General features: G+C 35.7%; 2 protein-coding genes across 4 annotated transcripts in view; both read right to left on the bottom strand.

Annotated features, from left to right (window-relative positions):
- Nucleotides 1-8,096: 8,096 nt before the first annotated feature.
- Nucleotides 8,097-10,640, bottom strand: LOC132200523 (invertebrate-type lysozyme 3-like). Its single transcript, XM_059626038.1, has 6 exons — nucleotides 10,481-10,640; nucleotides 9,957-9,992; nucleotides 9,852-9,899; nucleotides 9,631-9,795; nucleotides 9,490-9,563; nucleotides 8,097-9,370 (listed from the first exon to the last, which is right to left on the bottom strand). The coding sequence occupies exons 1-6, from the start codon at nucleotides 10,572-10,574 to the stop codon at nucleotides 9,233-9,235; spliced, it is 555 nt and encodes a 184-aa protein (XP_059482021.1). The 5' UTR covers nucleotides 10,575-10,640; the 3' UTR covers nucleotides 8,097-9,232.
- A 6,605-nt stretch (nucleotides 10,641-17,245) lies between these two features.
- The window catches only part of LOC132199673 (uncharacterized), a 52,209-nt gene continuing 47,875 nt past the window's right edge, over nucleotides 17,246-21,579 (bottom strand). For 2 of the 3 annotated variants that reach the window (XM_059624576.1, XM_059624579.1), the window contains 3 exons: nucleotides 20,412-20,744; nucleotides 20,050-20,169; nucleotides 17,246-19,455 (listed from right to left, as the gene is read on the bottom strand). In XM_059624576.1, the coding sequence (XP_059480559.1) occupies nucleotides 18,304-19,455; nucleotides 20,050-20,169; nucleotides 20,412-20,744 (1,605 nt within the window). In that variant the 3' untranslated portion in view covers nucleotides 17,246-18,303. The remainder of the gene's footprint in view (nucleotides 19,456-20,049; nucleotides 20,170-20,411; nucleotides 20,745-21,579) is intronic. The other variant, XM_059624578.1, reaches the window with a different exon arrangement.

Genomic DNA, 21,579 nt, shown 5'->3' with positions numbered 1-21,579 from the left:
AATATCTCACTGTCTCCGCTCTGATAGCTGCTGATGCCGCGCAGGCACGTGATTTCTTCAACATCTTTGGTCTGATATCCAGAGTAAATATTAATTTAGTTCCATTTGAAAAAGTGGAACACAGATAAACTATTGTTCCTCTCGGACAGGTGGCCGACCTATTGCGGCATTGATTTGAGAAGTGTGAACAAGGAAAGATTCTCTATCAGTAGCAAGTTTTTCTCTCAGGAACCAAATGCAGTTGATAAGGGGTTGGCAGAGGTTATATAACTTGTTTATTATATGATGCAATATCAAAATTAATTTTTGATGAATTATAATTAGATTGATGAAAATTCGGTTGTTAATTTAGAGAACCAAAGGGAATGAATTTTTATTGTTGAAAAATTGAATTTTTTAAATTCACTGACTAGATATGCAACTGGCACGTTTTTCAAACACAGCGGCACAGTATCATTGCATAATTTTAGTAAAATGTATAATAATTAGTGAATATTACTATTGTTGTTTATTTGTCCTAAATTTATTGATATAACTGACATATCAACACAATTAATGCGTGATATTTGGGTGAGTTTTTTTATTAAATCCTCCATTTATTAATTTATTTCATTTTTTATCAAAAATTTAGTACGAAAATTACTCATTAAAACGCTATAGAAATTAAAGAAATGTAATGATTAAGCAGAGCGATGAATGGAAAGTTTTGATAAACCTTGCTAAAACTTGACGCCACTCTCCCGATCAAAGAAATGTGCACCGTGTCCGCTGGAGCCATTATCAGGGACTAAAATTTAGCAATGAGTACACCTTGCAAAGTGGTGGAAACTGGACCTCGGAACAAACTCTCAACAATTCCACAGTTTGAATATTCGTTTCTTGTAAGTGTTGCACATTTTCACGTTTCATTTCAATTCAAATTACATGTAAAGCAATTATTAATTAATTAATTAGCTTTAATAGAAATAAATAATCTTCATCTGATAAAATGAAAAAAAAAATATTAAAACTTTTACTTTTTACGTTTTTATCATGAACTGACAGTTTTTGAAAATTTTAGCTTAAAAGTTGTGTTAAACAAAGTCAAATTTAGTCCCGAAGCTTGCAAAAATCAGTGTTGGCAGAGGTAAAGGGCGCGCAAGTTGAATAGCTTAGCGTGTACATTGACGGCAGGTGCTCAATAATTTAGTGGTTTGCGTAATTGGTCCTTCTTAAGATGAGTAGGAAGTTGGTTAATAACATTGCCGCTGCCGGTATGAAAGGACAGAGAGTTGTATCGGCGGACGAGTATATCATGCTCTTATTAATGTATCTAATGGTTCCGAGTAATCCTATTAAGACGGAGGCGCCCGCCGGGGGCGGTTTGCGAGCGTCTTTCAAGTCACCGCATTCATCAAGAAAGCTCCGTTTGCCGGACAGGTGCGCGTGCAGCGAGTGTGTGTCTTTGTCTCAAGAAGGTATAAAGCGGTGACAAAGAGCAACCCTTCTTGGCCGACAGATACTTTTGTCCCCGAGACATCAAAGTGTGCAGCGTTAATGATCGCAATTATGAGTTGTGCCAGACGATAGAAATTGGCTATAAGACGGTGCAAGCTTTCAGGCACAAGTGGCTACTTTTGGGGAATTAGAATAATGAGCAGGTGGGCAGCAAAGCCGATTTGAAATTACATCAGTATACATAAATAGATGGAAGTTCTAAAAGCTTAATTATTAAAATTTCCTTTTAATTTTTGTTAGAAAAATCTAATAGTATTATTTGTAATTAGCTCCAAGACCATAGAAAAAATGCATAAAATCATAAAAAATATTATTGCTGCTGAACTAAAATTTTTGTATTTTTCATTTTTTTTTTAATTGTTCCAAAATGAATTTCTTATACTTAATTTTATTCAAGCAAAAAAATTTATTTTCTTCTGATAAAATTTCATCAATATCGTCTATTGGGTCCTAAAGTATCAAAAAATTATCTGTGCCCGACAACGGCTGTCCACGGCTCTCGCAGAGTTTGCATATTGGAGAGAAAAGTGGTTTAGCTGGCCGGTAATACGATAGTGAAGTGATGTGTGTGATTGGCCATAAATTGAAATCATGTGCTATCGACTGACCACAAACATAATTTAGTGCCGGCTCAGCGAAATACGTACACGGAAGAGCAGCGCGCAGAAAGGAAGAAAGGTTATCTGTCTGATGATGCCGTGCACGACGGAAGAGGATTTGGTCGAAAGATGAGAGGATTATATTTATTTCCTATAGCTTGCTCCCGGTCTCAAACTAGACAGACTATTGCTTTTTGATGATATCGCCTGCCGTTATTGGCCGCAGGCTTCTCTCCTTCTTCGTCTCGCAAAGTCGAGAGCAAAAAACGAACAACCACATGAATCTTCAGGCTTACACATTTCCTCTTGTGCAAATAATTTTAAGGTGCAGGTTACAAAACAATCCTTTCAATTTGTAAAATAATTTATATTAGAGAATTATGTTAGAGTTCTATGTATCAAAAAATATAATGCAAAAGACCGTCTTCATATTATCATTTTTTAAAGCATACCAGATTTTTTATCCAAAATATTTTTAATCCAACCTTGATTAACATATCATTTTATCGGAATTTTTTTACAAAATACACCTTACGAGATTCATGTTTCAAGCTTAAAAAATTTAATTCAGGCTAGAAATCATTTAAGTATTATTTATCAATTAAATTTGTTTATTTTTCTTGTCATATCCAGAAATTTCTAATCAATGCTGCATATTTAATCTTTTTTGAGTTATTTTGGCCTTTGTTAATCGCGACGATCACAATTTTCTCTCTGGAGCATGAAAGGCAACTAGGGGAAATCGATAATGTATTCAGACTGCGTGCTGCTTTTAAACCATAACAGGAGAAGAGTGAAAAATTGCATTCCGCTGGGTCGTGTCTTTTTGCTGGGGAAATCCTCAGAGGATGACTGATGAATTAGGAGTGGATTTTCATTAATAATTTTTATACACACATAAGTGGAACCTGAGAAAAAAATTCAACCTGTTGTGAAGTACATCCTTTAAATTATTGATAACAATTCATGCTTTTTATTTTTAAAAGTATTTTACTTACTTAACATGTACTGAACTATATTAATTTCCATTTTTTTAATTAGCAAAATCTATATTCAAATTAGAAATAATAATTATATAAAATGCGGACTAGGAACCTAATTATAATAATGAAAAATTTGATAGTAAAGAAATGGAAATTTTGTACTGAATTTCTTACAAAGTGTTTGATTAACTTTTTTGTTGCACTCAATTGACTTGATATTTAATTTTCATTCTTGTTTTCTGTGAATTTTTCTTACGTCTGGAAAAGTGTTTGTGGAAAGAGTTAGGGCGTGTTCTGGGGCGGTGGAAGGCGTGGTTTTGCGGCAGGGCTGTATTTGTGAGATACGACGGGCAGATCCTGATATCCGAGAGCTGCCGCGGAATTCACGTGTGCTACCTATGCAACCATGTGTCTGGCTTAAACACGGTCATTATGAGGCTGCGGAGCAAGATATCTCGAAAGCCGCTTACACGCCGCCAATAACACGTCTCGCCTCGCCGCTCGCACCTCCGCCAACGGGCCCATTACGCCAATAAATTCGCCAACTGCGAGCAGCCCATTAAAAAGATTAACACCCGCGATTAGCCCAAACAGTTGTCGCCGGCATATGTATGCAAATCGGGCCAAACTTTGGCAAATTATATTGCGCCACAAATTTGGGGATTTGTCTTTGCGGCTACTTTCTTGCCCCTTATTTATTATCGCTCCCTGCAAGACACGGGGGTGTGCGGCGTCTAATCTGGAAATAGACTTTTTCCTGCCGCGCAGCCAAACAAGATACTTCCGCACCGTGTGATTCCGTGTATTAAGGCGAGAGATGTGAAAAGCTGGCTATTACGGACGTGATTTAGAGGTGTGGTGTTGCACACTTATCTGCCACTTTCATGGTCATGATTTATCGAAGTTTTGTTTCGACATTTTCTTCTATTATAAACGATAATTGAGTTAAATATTTTGAGCGGTTGTAGATTGTGTTTGTACAGAGTGGAGTGGTTAATCTAGGAAATCCTAATTAAAACTTGAAATAAATAGTAGAAAATCTAAAACATTAACGGTATATTAATATGCTCCTAATTTTAAATTTCTTGCTGTTATAAGCTTACATTAATTTTTCATAAATTTTTTAATAAAGATTTAATAAAACAATGCAAAATTTACTTGATAAAATAATTGTATGCATTGAGTTTTATTTCAATCTCTCTTTATCAATGTTGTTGATCGTTTTTTTTTTTTTTTTAAATATTTTTCCAACGGTTTCGCATTTGTGAGGCTGGTCTTAAATTTCGCGGTCGAGTAAGTCTCGTCAGTGCGTTTCATCGCGTTAGTTGCTATCTTGCTCAGCACCCAGAATCCCCGCAGCCACCCCTCTTATAAATAATATAATATTTCATCTATCTCGCGTATAATATTTATTATCGTGCATGCGGTGGTGTATGTGCGCGCCGGCGAGATTACTGATCTTTAATCCCCCATTCCCGGCAGCGGAAAATTGAGGCGCTTGCTCGACTCTCTACTTTCTTCTCTGCTCTCTCGGCGAAGATTTACTGCTGCTGAGAATTATTGTGTTACACTCGGTGGCTGTGCGGAAAATTATTATGATGATATATCTAAAAAGCAGAGCACAATCACGCCGTGTATTGCCTGTGTTGCGCCGCCGCCGCCGCCGCCGCCGCCGCTTCTTTTCATTCAAAAGAAATAATACACGCGCGCTGCATCTCCTTAGACGAGCCCGGGCTTATCTTAAAATGTTCAAGAATAACGGCCGGATAAAATATGAGGTGCTTTCATGAATGCTATTAAGATATCCCGCAGCCTGCGGCAATATAAAGAGAAAGAAGGTGTATAATCCTCGCAACAATATTTCATAACACACACATAATAAAGCGGAAAAGTTTACCGCTGCAGCAGCGGCGTGCCAGCGACGAGACGGGAAATTTAAAGGGGTAAATCGGCGGGAGTTTTAGCTTCAAAGTTAAATATGCAGAGACCATAGGGACATTTTATGAAGATTTAAAACACATTGAATTCACCATATAATTAATTCTCACCATTCTCCTTTTGCCGGTCTTTATAATACTTACCCTTGGATTTTTTTTTTTTATAATTCAGAACAGAATACATGATTTATTATCCCAAAATTAATTAAATTGATTTAACTTTGTCTTCATGAAATATATCTTTCACGTCCAAAGTACATCAAACCTTTTATAGATTCCAAATTGTGTATAGTTAAAAGTTGTATAAAACTTCAGAATATCTTGTCTTGATCATTAATGGAGCATATTATTTTTAAAATCAATTGAAAGTATATTTTTCTTTGCATCTTCTTTGCATGTATGATAATTACATTTTTAAACATATTAGTGAATTTTTCTCCAATAAATGTTATGCAAAATAATTAATATTTATTATTCAATAAAAATAAAACAAAAAGATATGTAAACATGATATGATATTAGGGTTTTTAAGAAAATATGAAAAAAAAAAAAAAAAAAAACACCTTAAGTATTTACTTTAAAAAAAAATAAACTATAGTCCTTTACTTAAAAAGTTGGCTGCTTTACACAAGTTTTTATGTGATTGGTTACATACCAATTATTATATGTTTTTTAAATTGATTTTAATGGAGATTTTGTTAAAAAAAAAAAATAAATAAAAAAAAAAATACAAATTTATAGTCAAAGGCGACAAAGCCTTAAAATCTCTCAAATCAAATATACAGGCAATCATTGGCAAACTTGGTGACTCTTATGTGTAAAGAATTATTGATAGTAAATGAATCAATTTCAGTATGAAAATGATTCATTTCAGCTTCATTACAAATAATGTGACCAGCCCTTTCCCATTTTGACAATGAAAATATAAAAATATTTCAAGCATGCTTCAATTTTTTAAATTTTATTATTCAGACTTGAGCATCGGCATCCACATCCTAATCGATTTCTTTCTTATCTCCCACCCGCTCGAGTTTTCCCTCCCGCCACAGATGCAAATAAAAATAATATTCAAAGCAGCTCGGCATTTTTCCGAGTGTGCAAGTGGTATTTACAGAAGTCATCAGTGGATGTTAAGTTATCTCTCTCTCTCTCTCCTAATGCAGTCGGCATAGAGTCGTTGGCATCAGGAAAAAGGTAACAAATCTGCGGCTGCGATGATGAACACGCTCAGATTACACCGCAGCTAACATAGCCTTTTTTATTTCTCCGAGTGCCAAGTGCTGCAGCGACGCGTTTAATTCACATTTAATGTGCCGGCGTCTCTGACCCGCTAAATCATCACACCCTCGATAACACCACGCGACACAGCAAAACGGTCCTTTGCTTGCGCATATCTCTGCATCAGTCAATCGCGATTGAGATAGAAAAGTGATCAGCTCATTTCTTGATGCAGAAATATTTTTAAATGGCCTGATATCATTTTTCATATTATGATCAAAAGGATACACTCTTTCCTAACCAAACTTAAAAATAAAAATCGGAGGTTATATTGCTTTTAAAATAAATTTTATAATAAGTTAAATTATTATTGAAATATATATTTATGAAGCAATGATTCAGATAACTTTCATTCTACATTTTATTGAACTTTTTTTGTAACGAAGTCATTTTTTTAATACAGAAACTGAAAATGTTTTGATAATTAATAGAGGAAATAAAATGTAATGCCTATTAATTGCTACCATATCATTAGTTTAAAGTAATAATTGAGATTTCTTCTATCAATTAAATTCACTGTCTGAAAATCTATTTATTGGCAAAAATGAGAGACTGTAAAAAAAAGAATTTGATATAAAATTTAATTTCCCCAATATTAATTTTAAGTGACTATATCATGCAACAGTAAAAATTTCTTACGAGTCTCTATTTTACAATATTTACATATTTATTTATTTTGCGAAAGTTTACAAATAGAATTAAATGAAAAACCACACCACCGTGTTCCAATTATAAACATTTCTATAAAATTTAAGAGATTGTTTCAGTCTGTTTCTTCCAAAATAATTATTCAATTTAAGCAAGGAGCGTAAATAACATTATTTGCTCAAATATTTTACATGCGAGAAATCCCAGCGGAAAAGAGATCTGCCGACTTCTTGCGTAAAACTACTACGCACTCTGTATCTTATTTATCACCCCAGTCGCCCTTGCTCAGCTGCTTCGGAACATAATTGTAAATAAGAAAGTACATAAATTGCCTAACACACACTTAAGAACAGGTATTGAGCAGCAGAGCAAACTCTTACTCATAATTTCTCGCAATATATTATACACGCTCGTGTGTGTTCTTGCAAGTTAATGCGCACCGCTTTGATAATCCCGATAACACATAAATATCACCTGCCCCCGCCACGGATGCAACCGAGTCGAGCTTCTCGGGCTTAATGAAACGGTGCAGCAGCGAGAGCAGCAAACTTCAGCCCCTACCACCGTCTTGTTTTTCTTCGGGGATATTTCAAAATTCCTTTCCAAACTCGACTGCTAAGAATCAATTTGTTATTGGAAGAACTTCAACTTGCTTGAGCTTGGGCTTCCAACTTTGTACTAAATTATGAGATGGGCCTTTAGGCAAAAACGAAAAAAAAAATAACTGGAGAAGTTGATTATTAAATTTTAGTAATCTCACAATCTGAACTTCTGTACGTTAAAAAATTTTAATTTTCCAATAGATTTGCTTAAAACATCAATTATATCTACTTAATTTTTATTTATTATGTATGTTCATTTATATTGCAAAGAAAATTATTTAATATAGGTAGTCAAAGTTTTTAATCAGTTATATTGATACTAAACTAATAAAGCAAATAAGCAAAAATAATATATTGTTTTAATTAAAATTATAATAATTAAATTTTATACTATTTTTTGTTTATGTATTATTTTTTAATTAACAAACAATTTTAATATATTTAATAAATTAAACAAGTAACTAAGCTTAGCAACTTTAAATAAATAGTAAAACAGTAAAAGACAATTAGAGTGTTGAATGAAACAAAAAGAAGTTTAGTGTAATATGTAGCGTTATTAATGCAATCTATTCTGATCTTACAGCCATAAAAGCTGCAAATGCTCCAATTGTAAATAATTTATGACCCCAAAATTAATTTTAAGCGGGTTATCACTAACATTAAAACTTTTAATATTAAACGTTTTAACGAATGTCTAAAAAAAACATTTTGCGATGATTCGTGGGAGTTCTTAAATTTCACTTTTGTTCCTTTATATGGTGACACGGCACAGGAAGAGGGAGTTGAATAAAGCAAAACGTCATGAAAAGTCAATTCCGACTTTTCATGTTTTATCTTTCTTTCTGCCGAAACGAAATTTCCTGCGGCCGCATTATGTATTGCCGATTTCTTCTCAAGACTCAACGCGACGTGTTTGTCTTTGAATAGAAACACTCGAGAAGAAACCTAATCAATTTCGCGGGCGACGCCGCTGCCGCAAAAAGAAAAAGAGCAAAGAAATCTGTGGTGCCTTTCAAAAAGAGCGAAAGACAGCTCTCGTCTTCTTTTTCTCCTCTCTTTCTCGGTTTCCTGCCCGCGATATCGCGCTTTATTATTATTTCTCTCTGTGGATGGTGCGTGGCATCTTTCGTGTCCGATCAGCCCTTCTCTCTTTCTAGATTTGATACGCACTTTATTGTGGTTATATTTGTGAAGAGCACGGGCGCGCGCTAGCAGGAAATTAAGTTTCAAAAATGAACGTCGCTTTTCGAAAGAGAGAAGGTCTCGCCTGATAAACGCGAAAAGAAAGAAGAAATGAAAGAAGGCATTGACATGTTATGTCGTAAGCGAATTTTCACTTTTGCTCCCAGTCAAGTTTCCTACTCAACTTTTTAAAGACACAAAATAAAAAAGCTCCCATACTTAATGAAATTAATAATAATTTTAAAACTTCTAAATTTTGGCTTCCTAAAGAGTATATTTTCGGTTGAACATATGCCACTGATTTTTGAATGAAAAATATTGAAATCAGATTTAATAAGTAGTGCTTTTTCCGTGCTTTTTTAAAATACCAGTATTAAAGACCTAAAATTATAAATTTGGATATATTATTTTTATTGGAAGAAAATTTATAAAAAAAAATTCAAAATTTTACTTTTCATTAATAAATGCGTCTCATAAAAGATGTTATGTTATTTAGTGTGTAAAAATTAGCCTTGCTGATTGTAGCAGCTGTCAAGTCCATCCAAATAACGCTGAGGGGGTGTATTGCTGCAACCATTAGGCCCCAAAAGGTGAATGTAAGCAAAGTCTCTGCACTCGCCATAAACGCCATTGCCATTACAGTCCTGAAAAATATTTAAATATAGAATTAATACCTTCCAAAATAATTTAAAAAGTGAATTTATTATTTACTTATTTATTTTATGCATTATGATACTTTTTTAATATTTTCCTATTATCAGACCTGATTGTATCTCCACATGTAGTTTTGGACTGTGGACGCAGCGCAATAATAATCCAACACACACCGTTTGTAATCTGCAGATTACCACAAAATCAAAGTTGAAATTAAAAAAAAAAAAACATTTACTGATTAGAAACATACCACTGTTGTCCAAGTTATTGACAGCACTTGCATCATTATAATAAGGCATTTGAATGCCAAAAGGGCCACACTGGTTGCCTGAGCAGCTTTTGCCGTAGTCCATTAACTTTTTGATGCAGCGCAAACACGCCTGCTGCACAATTCCGTAGCGCCCGGCTGGCAACCCTTGAAATTTAAAAGACAATTTTAATTTTGAGCCGACTTTTTGATGAATTTCTTACATTGGTTTATGTCTGTTGGGTCTGTAATCGGAGTATCCAGAGCAGTATCTGTTTGAAAAAATTTATTAATTTCCGGAATTTATAAATTTCAAATTTTCAACGAACTTCTTTTGTGTCGATGCAAAACTGCAGACGTTTCACCTGCAAAAGGAAGCATAGAATTTACAAAGTAAGCAAGCTATATTGAAATTTTAAAAGATTTTTTTACTTCTGAAACTGCGTAAAATGTAAATCTAAATTTCTAATTTTCCTCTCAAATTTTTAAGTTTTTATGTGTAGACAACAGAGAACTTGTTGTGAGAAAGAAATAAATTGTAATTTATACATTATTTTTAAGCATATTTCCGGAAACGCAAGAGAGCTATTCATTAACTGAACAGAACAGGTCATTTCAAGGTTGAATGTTAGCTTCTGCTCACTACTTATTAATCTTAAAATTAATAGCAAAAAAACCCTCTGAATCTCAATTCCTGCGTAAGATTTTTTTATTTTAACGGAAAAGTAAACATTTCCAGAATTTCCACAACTTGGGTATAGATAAAAATTTAAAATATTAAACAAAATATTCTCGTAAAATTGTTAGTGTTTTAAAAAAGCTAAAATAATCTGGTACAGAATTAAAAATTTACCTCCAGATATTGATGATGCTAAAATGATAAATAATAGGACACTGACACATTTGCGAATCGAGAAGTTCTTGGACTTTTTAAAAGTTTTAAACATCGCGTGAATTTACGGAGACCAACACCTTTTGAAGGCAAGGAAGCAACTGACTGGCCTCTAAAAGCGCTACAAAAATAATACCGTTCTGGGTTCTGCTTTGTGAGTGGGGATAAGGCAAGAAACACGTTTGTCGCCTGCGGTTAAAAAAAAGCAATACACGTCGTTACTCAGCATCTTTTAGATTTTAACATTATGTAAAACTAAAATTTTGATTAGAAATATCGGACATTTTAATCAGAAATGAACAATTGATGAGTATTCTATTCATATCTTTAATTTTTTTAGATATAAGATTAAATTGATGCAACTAAAATATTCTTTGTATTTTCTCTTATAGTAAAAACAGATTAACAGCAGTCAGCAGTGAAGAATATTTTATAATAATAAATAGTTACGACGGAGAGAAAACGATAATATAAAAAAACTGCTGCTAAAACTTGGAAATTATTTCCAAATGATCACGCTTAAATTATAAGCTATAGAACTAGAACCAGGAATAATGAATTGTGTACTTCAGTTTGGTAAAAGCTTCATTACATTTGGCTGACTTGGTTCTGGAAATAGTTAACTCCCTGCAAGGTGTAAGTATCAAATAATGGTCTTAACGATTGTGTTGGCGATCTATGTTTTCAATGCGATTGTACTAAACTGAAGGGTCAGAACAAATTCACACCGACCGGTTTCGAATAATATCAGAGGAAACAAAACGAGTAAGTGCTGAAGGGAGGGTATTAGGTGAACAAATACAAGCGGTGGTTTTCCTACGAAAGGTCGAGAATGCCAAAGCAGCTTTCACGGAAAATAATTAGCAGAATAAAAAATCTCTGGCGCTGCCAAAAGTTTCTTTCATCTCTCTGCAGCGCCGTTTCATTTATCTCGGCGGGCATTTTTCCCAGCGCAGAGAGAGAAAATACGAAAGGAGGATTGTATAATAAACACGCAGAAGCACCTCGCAGAAAAGGAGCAAAAAGAAAGAAAGGTGGAGGATTTTACGATTTTTCTGCATGGGGTTGCGGCCGCTTTTCCGTAGAGCAGATATGAGTGGCGGAAAGGGAAGAAGAAGAAGTTAAAAAAGCCGACTCTCTCATTTAGACGTTAGGTACAGTAGAAAAGCGGGAGAGAAAAAATGACAAAAAGTTTCTTTTTAATTGGAAAAATCGGATTACATTCATTATCCTAAAGAAAGTTGAAGGGGCAATATTACATAATGCGGCTTATTGAAAGGGGTGCCGGCGGTTGAGTTGGAGGAGGCGCTTGCTAGCTTTGTTGTTGTGCCCGCGCCGGTTTAAGAAAACATTATGCGTAATACCCGGGGTTATATCAAAGGGCCTGCTGCACCTTCCTTCATCTTTCAAAGCACCTTAACAAGCATCTCGTCTCACGGATTTCAGACGTGAGACTGGAATCTCTCTCTCTCTTTGCCGACAGCCCTTGATATTGTATTATACGATTCTTTTCATAACTCGCGGCCTCCGTAAATCCTTGCAAATTGGCAAACTTGACTGTCAGCCGGCAGTGCTGAGACTGCTGAGCCTTTAGACGTTCAAAAGACGATGCAGAAATGAAGCCAACCCAATCATAATTGATAAAACCAGTTATAATCGAAGTAACAGAAGATATCTGCCTTAAAACTTTGATAATGATTTTTCATAAATAACTTATTTCCAATTTTTATAAAATTCTACAAGAAAATAGTGTAGTAATGAATTAATGAAAAATTATTATCACACAACAATTTAAATTTCTTTATCTTAGCACGCTTGGAAAAATTTATTTTATCACTATATATTGCTCAATAATATAATTTTTTAACGACACTTGAAATAAAAACTGAACATGATAGTAAATGTATATATACGTAAAAAATAAATAATAAAAAAAAATTGAAATACTCCTTTGTTAAAATTAAGTTTTAATTTTATATATATTATTAATTATTTTTTTAAGTAAAATAAAATTATATATATATGTATTTTTTGATAGACTATTTTCATTTGCAAAAGTGCATAAAATACATAAAACTACTTCTACTTCTATCACAAATTGGATAAATATTTAGCTATTATCATTTTTATTGAGACTGAAATATTTCAATCATAGTTGTGGGTCGTGGGCATTGTTCTATATTGATATTTGTCATATTTATAAATTAAATTATGTTATTTATAACGATTTATAACATAGAAAAAAACAGCGTAATAACTTCTTTTTAAAATTAAATAGAGCTTTAATAATTATTATAGAAATTAGCTTTCGTAAATTTTTCTCAAAAGCTATACTGCTTGGTACAAAATACCGTGGTATTTGTTTTCTTAAGAAATTTTTTACTCTTAGCTGTTAGTTTAGTTTGATTTTTTTCAACTGATTGGAAATAAATGTGCAAACGTAAAGATATAAACCACGTTAATATATTTCTGAACTTTTGTATAAATAATAGAACTTTTGTCTACATAGACAATACTAAAATTTAGAACAATAATCACTTGAGAGTCATGAGACATTAAAAATTTCTTAATTTAAAATTTCTCCAACGGATTCAAGGGGTGCTTATCAGGATAAAAGCATGCGAAATGATTAATTTTTCATTCTGCGACGGAGGCGTTTTTCCCTAACGCAAGCCGCAGATAATTCGGTCTGATATTATTTTGCCGGTTGTGTGTGCGTTTAACAAGTTATTTATTATACAATTTTTGCGGCGGCAAACAGGAAATTCAAGGAATGAGATATCTTCTTTGCACGTGGAGCGTGCGTTGCGGCGCAGCGTGTACTTGATGCCCACATTAGAGAAGCGCCGCGTAATTCCATCAGATTGCTCTTCTGTTAAACACCCCTGCCTTCCAGCTCTCGCAGACCCCATTTTTTCTTGCCGCCCGCTTATTCTTATAACAATCTAGCTCAATCTTTTTCTTCATTTCTCTAATCCCCGGCCGGCGTGCGCGCAGGAGATGACGTAATTAAGATTGGCGCGCCGGCTATGATGACTTTTCCACTCGGCGACTTTTAATTTTCTAAGCCTCCTCAGCATTTTGCTGCTCTCTAATCCCCTACTCGGCGGAAAAATAAGAGAGGACTTTGCCAAAAATAACTAAGATGCGCTGCCCTTCGAAAGCCATGACATGACTTTGTTCTGCTTCAGCGATAAAATTGTCAGAAAAAAAAACGAATTGAGCAATTCAAGCATGTTCTATTTTAAACACAAAGAGAACCCGGCTTCAATTTGTTTCCTTAAAACTTAATTTGAAAATTAGGTAATTTTCCTTTTTGATTTTAATAATTTTTTTATTCTTTTTAGCAGTGTTATTTCTTTAAAGTATTTTATATCCTTTTATTCAAATATTTAAAAAAGGTTTTTTTCTATAATTTTTTTTTTTAATTGTATAGATAAATTTGTTGTTAGGTTATTTTTTTTTTCAAATATATTGAATGAATCATAAATCATGGTAATATTTTTGAGGCTAAATTTCACATTCTGGTTGCTCTATTTCCTCCCTAGTTCAAGCGGAACGGCGCACCCCGTGGCACGTAGGAGGCATTAGGGCAGGAAAAGCGGTGGGCCTCCCGCTTTTCTCCTTCTCTCGCCGGAGCACGACCATTTAATACTGATTAGCTTTTTAAGGTCGTTTTTATTTCCACGCAGCGGCGTCTTTTCCGCCCCCCAGCTTCATCTTATTTTAATAGCTCCTTTTCACTTAATCTGGCTTAACTTTTTATTTTGCTCGTTTCCCTGCGCGCTCTGCTTAATATAAAATAAAATATCAACGAGAGAAGAAGTGCCACCATATAATAATCATCATCTTTGCTCGAGCTCAACTACACGCAGCGGGAAATAATTTCGTCCTGCGTCTTTTTACTTTTAAGTCCCTCGCAAAATCCTTTCTCAGGCTCATTATTCGGGTCGCGAATAAAGATGAGAGAGAAAAAAAGAGTTGCCCTTTACAGGGATTTGCCGTTGCAGAATAATTAATGATAAGGTTTAAATGCAGAAAAGTTTTATTGTTATTTAAAAATAGAGTAAATAAATTAAAAATAACATAAAAGTATATTAAATATTAAAGCCTCAAAAATCAAAATACGATGTTTTTTTTAATATTTTGTTTAAATGGTAAATTGAAATTTTATGAGGGAAAAAAACGCTGATATTTTATAAATATGTTAAACTGTGAGTCTGTGATTTTTTATTTTTCACTTAAAAATTTATTAACGTGTTCATGTAGTTATTGATGATATTCTAAATGGTCATGAAAAATTGATTTATCATAATTTTTTAATTGTATTATTTTATATTGAAATCTTTTTTCAATTGCAATTTTACTTAAGAATAGCAAAAATATAATAGTACAAACCTCTCGGTGTTTATCCTTAAAAAGCAGATCTGCAAGAAGGATCCATCATAAAAATGGACCAGCTCAAGTTTTTTTGGAACCGTTTTGTAAGTAATCTCGTATCTTTTGTCGCAGAGACTGAAAAGAGCGAGCAAGAGTGGCGTTGTGTATTTATTTAATACTCGATTGCAGCGAGTAAGACCTCTGAAAAATGGGTATCTCGTGTTTGTACTGCATAAGCCCTATCATAATTCCTTTCGGCCTTGGCGATCTATTGTTAGGGATTATTTGCAAAGAGCTTTATGTGCTACTCCCTCGTTCTCGGCACGGCATGGACATCTCTACTCGCGCAGTCAGTCAGTCTGCTGCTTCTTTATGGCTCAAGGAGAGAAAAGCGGAGCGCCGTTTCGCGATCTTGGCCGCCGCCGCCGCCTCTTTTCACTCATAGCTCCTCTCATCCATCAGAAGTCGCCAAAGCCTACTCCAAAATACTTATAAACAATAATGCCTGCTGCTGCTGCTGCTGCTTCTCGTGAGCTCCTTCGTATTTTTATGGCAAATCCTCGCCCCCGTTCGCCACCCTGCCCTTTCCCGCAGACACGAGAGAGAAAGAGCAGCTCGCGGAATCATCATAATTCAGCCCCTAATGGCGGCAATAAAATTAAATTGCGAGATTTCGCCCCCTTGAAATGAAAATCTAGCTCAAGTGATTTTAAAGCAATGCTACTCAAAAGAGCCACCGAAACAGCAAAGTTAATAGAAGATTAAATTTGCAGAAGGTTGGAATAAAGCATAAAAATTTTCGTCATAAAAAATTATCTACTTTCAAAATTAAAGTATCGAGTGTTTTCAATTGGAATTGATTAAATTAATTTATATTCGTTACAGTTTGTTGTAAAAATAAAATAATTTTAAAATTTTAATCCTAATGTATGATCGATTCAATTTTTGTTACTGGCAGACTGGCAATGAGCATTAATTAAGCATTATAATTTAAAATATGGTTTAAATTTAAAAAATTTATGCTCAAATTAAACAAATAAAAATTATCAGTTACTTAATATGTAAAAAATTTCAAAACAAAAATTAAAAATTTATTAATGTTTTGCAAATAAAAAATACTAAATTATATTTAAATTTTAAAAAATGCTTACAAATATTTATTTGTTAAAAAAATTCACTTGAAAATCTAAAAACGTACACCCAAATTATGTAAGGTATATAATTGTTTATGTTTTTTGTTCACTCCCTCAATGTTAATTATGAACTTGACTCAATAATACATATTATAAGTAAATAGAAACTTGTATCTAGAGGTGCTATAACGTTGCCATATTGCCCATAAAGATTTTAACGATGTTAATAATATATGCTAGTGGTATTTATGCAACCGGTGTCACTTGAAAGTGACGCAGGTTGCCTGTAAAATTCAAGGAAATCATGTTCTGCAGAAAGTAATCTCGAGCGGCGCACTTGAAACGTAGCGAATGATCCAGCACGTGGCTGAAAAGAAGAAAGGTTCTTCTTGATCCCTTGATAATGATGGCACTCGAGTGCTAAACCTTCTGCTGTTAGCATAGGCTAAGGATAATATTTGCGTCGCTAGCTGGAACAATGGCACAAAGGCACGCGCTAACTCTTTGCCGCGCCTTGCTTTCTCTCTTTCTTCCTTTCTTATATTCTCGGCCGGGCGATGAGCAAGATTAAACAAAGACGTGCGTTCGCTCGGGGCTTGAGCAAATAATAATTCTCGTCGTAAAGCCATAACCCATTAATTACACCCGCCCACCAGAGCAATTGCGAGCCAATAAAAATTTGCTGGATGGGATTTTCCGGCTTAAAGATATGATGGGTGGTCGGTCTGTCTCTCGGTGCAGTGAGACGAACGCGACCCCAACGGCATCAACAGCAGCACCAACGGCTCTTTTAATTACTGCAAACATTGATTTATATCTTTGCTCAGGCGTTTTATGCCGCGTTACGCCTGCCGGCAATAAATTCTCTCATTATTTGACCCGTGCGAGAACTCGAGCTCCCAGACGTCGCTCCTAATCAGAAACGCAGCCCGCAAGAGCTCATGATGTACACGAGAAGCTGGTTTCCGCAAAATTTTCCATTTAAAAAGAAATATTTCCTAAAACTTCTTGAACGGTGCAAAATGTTATTATAGTTTTGTAATTTGTAAGATAAAGATTGCAATATTTTATTTAAAATATCCTAAATTATGATTGTTGATTTTTATTTCAGAAAAGATTTTCATGCTCAACCTGAATTTTAAGTTTAAAGTTGGATCTGATAAAATGAATGATTGAAAAAATTAGAAAAAAAAATTAAACTTTTTTGGTGTAGTCTTATTTTTTATTGTTGATATACATTCTTTTCATTATTTTTTCTTTACATTTAACGTATGTGCACACAGCTATAACATTAAGGAAAACAACTTGAGGTCGAAACTTATAATAGCAAACAACTGGAACGGTGGAGAAAGAAACCAATTGTATAATAAAACTCAATCAATCGGCGCAATAAAAACAGAACAATTTTTTAAAACAGGAATCTTCTGGAACGCATTTCATCCAAACTAATCATATTTATATAAGAACCTACATAATATCACAATTATAAATTAATTATCTTCTGTGACTTACTTTGAACATGAACTTTTTAAAAATCAACCTATGTGTATTTCAAGCAATAAATTTTTGCTAAAAAAGTGAGGAAAGATCATTGTGTAATTTTCTTAAATAACCCACAATTGCGTCACAAAATAAGTAGCTCGCTTGAATATCAATGTGCTTGAAGTGTCTTTTGTATTTCAATAATGGGTGAGTATATGTACAAGCGGTTCGGTTTGTTTTATTATTTTATTGTATGCATATCTCTCGTCAAGTTTTATTATTTTCAATATTGTAATATATATTTATACGCGACCTATATTTGATTTCAATAACATGGAACGGTTCGACAGAGATCTATATTCGCAATAATTACGTGTGTGTTTATGTTCCACAACAAGTATTTTCATTTTAAAGTCTAACAACAAGTTTTGTAATTTTAAATTATGCCATTTTTTGCTTGCCTGTGTTAATTTCGCTCCTTATTGTTGACAAGCCAGGCAAGATTTTTACAACCATACATTGAGGATTTTTTCCCATTGTCACAACCTATACATTCAGATAACCTTAAGTAGAAGCAAGAATAGTAATCAGCCCACTTTGGAACTTCACAACAACAGAACAAGGATCGCATTTCCTTGCTTTAAATTGGTTCTTCATTCTACAGGCAGAGGGAAAAGTCTGCAGAAAGCTTGGAATGGATGAGTTCCAAATCTCACTCCAGCACGGGCATTTTGTAGAATCGCAAGCAGCAAAAATCAGAAGTGAATCATATATAAATGTTGAGCAGGACTACAGGGACATCTTGAGCCTCTTGCACTTGGCCCTCCGGTTCTTGAACCAAAACTGCACATTTTTGGGCTCAAGCTTGGGGAATTTCTGCCTGTAGGGCATCCTATTGAGCTCCTCTGTGTACTTGAGGATCAGGTTGTGGGAGGGGTGGGTGTTCAGACTGAACCACTGCTCCAACCTGGGCACCTCCGTCACAGGGTCAATGAAGGTTCGGTTGCGCTTTCGGCGGTCGTCGGCCGAGGCAGCCGCCGCCAGTTGGGCGGCAGCTGCGGCGGCGGCCAAATTGAGGCCGGCGGCCGCTGACTGGACGTGTTGTTGGAGGCCAGGGATGTAGTGGCTCATGTACATGATGCTGTGGCTGAACAGGTTGTTGTTGGGCACCAGTGGAAATCCGCGGTCAAGTGGTGTCCCTGGTGTTCTTGGGACCAAAGCTCCCGGGCCAAAATCCGAGTTCGGAGTGGTGGGGCGGTGAATCTCCTCCTCGATGGTGGGGGATGAGGGGTTGAGACTGCTGGGGGCGGTGTTTGGTCGTGGGGACATTGAACTTGGGGGTCTTTCCTCGTCTTCGGACATCTCCTCCTTGAAGGAGGTTTCCATCTTGTTTTCCTTCTTGATGTCTTTGTCATCCTCGTCATTTGTGACCTCCTTGCAGGTGAGTTGGAGGGGCTCGCTGGAGGGTGGTTCCAAGTGGGCCTGGTGGGGACTGGCCGAGTTTCGTGAAGGGGTGGGGTTGGAGGAGTCATCTTCCTCCAGGTCTTCGTCATCGCTCTCCTCCTCGTCCTCTCGACCTCGGGTCAGGTGACTCAGCAGCGAGTTCCGGCTACTGGTCACCAACGAGTAAGGGGAGGTTTGCATAGGGTGCTGCGACCTACGCATGTCCCCGTCGTCTCCGTCCGAGAGGGAGCCATCGTTGTGGCTGAGGGGTGACTTAAGCAGGGGCATTCCCCCTCCCATGTGCATGTGGTGGTTGGGGTTAAGTCCGGCGCCCAAGGGGAGGGGGCCGTTGCTGTAGCCGTTCAGGGTCAGACGCATTTCGGCGCGTTTCTGGGCGGCGCGCGCGTTTTTGAACCAGTAGACGACGTTGTTGACATCCAAGGGTTTGCGGCCGCGACGTGATTCGAGGGCATTTAGCTCTTTCACATATTGTTGAATCTAAAACAAAACCAGACAGTGATGTTAAAAATTGAAGAAATGATTTGAATGATGACTGTTCAATTTTGAAACTTAAATTTTTTTATTTCGGCGAATTTTCATTGATGTTAAACAATTTTTTTAGAAACGTAAGTTTTATTAGCCTGTAGCTAAAAATGACAAGAAAAGATTTAAAGTTTCATTATTAATTGAATTAAAAATGTCGCCATTTTTCCTCTCAACGTTTTCGTAATTAAATTATTTAAATATATTAATTTATATGCTATATTGCGACATATTAAAGATAGGAATTGACTTGCGGTACACCAACAAGCTTTACTAAAACTAAACGCAATTAAAGAATATCTTTGTTTAAATTTTAATTGTTAGGCTTTTTTAAATCTATTAAATAATAAAAAACGAATTATTGATGCACTTATTATTTTTGGCATATACCATGAAATTTGGATATTGTTTTGCAACAATAAGCAATGAAAAAAACGATGTAGATTAAAATCTCCATTTTCCTTCCGCTCATTGAAATTTTTATTGCGTGCTCTAAACCAGATGAGTGTTATCCTAATCTACAGGATGCGGGTCGTGCGTTAAGCTCACCTGGTGCCTGCTGGGGTGTTGATTCTCGGCGAACCACCTCTGCAGCTTGGGCAGTTCCAGCTCTGGATCGAAGCTGGTGCGCATTCGCGTCTTTTGCGTTGGATACTGGCTTTGCACGGTCTGCAACAGAGAGTTTATGCAACCGGATTAGTCGGTGTGATCGGCGTATTGCCTACATTGAATTTTAGGCTTAAAAAGACGTGTTAAAGAATAGAGTTGTGTTTTAATTTTAATTTATTAATATGAAAAATTACAAGGTCACTCTTGATAAATTGATTTTTGTAAAATTTTACCTTTTAGTTACACGATTTAAATAAATTAACAATCAATTTTTTTTTATTTAGTTAGTATTAGTAACTGACCTGCAGTGCTGGGTGCATGTGGTCCGGCATGCCTGGGTGTTGGGCTAATGAATCCAACTTTGATGGCGAGTGTGGCAGTCTGCGGTGATCCACAAAATGAGGGGTCGGCCTCGGAATGGAGGCCATTGAAGGTGGATGGCCCAGAAGAGATGGAGAAGGATGCGGAGGTTGAGGGACTGCAGGGGCACCGCCCAAGATGGGCATCGAGCCCGGAGGTTGCTGGTGCATGGCCAGCCACTGGTCAAAACGACGCTTCACCTCTTCACTGGGTTCCATGGATGGGCTCTGGCCACGGCAAATTTGGGACAGGAAACTCTGAAACCAGGCAGAAACCTAAATTGAATTAATCTGCAAATTTTAAAGGCTGGGAGAAATAATTTTTTATTAATTCTGTTTAATTTTAATTTTTGTGTGCACAATTTTATGAAAGTCTTAATTAAGCTAATTTTAAAATTTAAATTTTCCATCTATTGATCTAATTAAAATTAAAAATATATCACCATAGATACCATTAGGCTGATTTTAGAAGACGAGACTTGCATTTTGCTCGATAGGGTAAAATAAGCTTTTTTTTTAAATATTTTTTATTGCGCAGTTATAATTATTTATTTTGTCTCGATGACTAGGAACTTTTGCAACATCTACGCAGCTTCTTTCTCAAATTAGATCAACCTGCTTTTATCAGCTCTGTCGCTTCTGATTGCCCGTGGGCTTACACATCAGTATTCTGTTTGCTCTCGCGAAGGTAAATACGGCCGGCATTAGCAATTTATAATGCCCGCGATCGTTTTGACGTGGCCAAAGACTGCGTGCTTGCGCGTGTCTTACGAGAAAGGCTGCGCTCTTGTGCCGAGGCGGCGGTGATAAGGGATGAGCATTTTATGGCCGCGTGATAATAAAATTTATACCCCGCGCGCGCGGCCTAAACAGTAGCAGGTGACACTGTCGCGGAGTGCATGTGTAATTAGGTGACGTCAATGGTGATGGGAATCAAAAAGCGCAGGAGCTCTCTCGCTGATTTACAAACGCTCTCAGAGTCAACATTTTCATAATCGCCGGTTGCACCAAATATATGCTATATAAGAATTTTATTGCTCAAACGCATGAAATTTTGCACTATTTTTAAACTATTTTGACTAGAATTTTTCCGTTCTCGAATAAAATTCAC

The sequence above is a fragment of the Neocloeon triangulifer genome, unplaced genomic scaffold (assembly GCF_031216515.1).
Source record: "Neocloeon triangulifer isolate White Clay Creek 2 clone unplaced genomic scaffold, ASM3121651v1 ptg000014l, whole genome shotgun sequence".
NCBI lineage: Eukaryota > Metazoa > Arthropoda > Insecta > Ephemeroptera > Baetidae > Neocloeon > Neocloeon triangulifer.
This window is presented reverse-complemented; position numbering and strand designations above follow the sequence as displayed.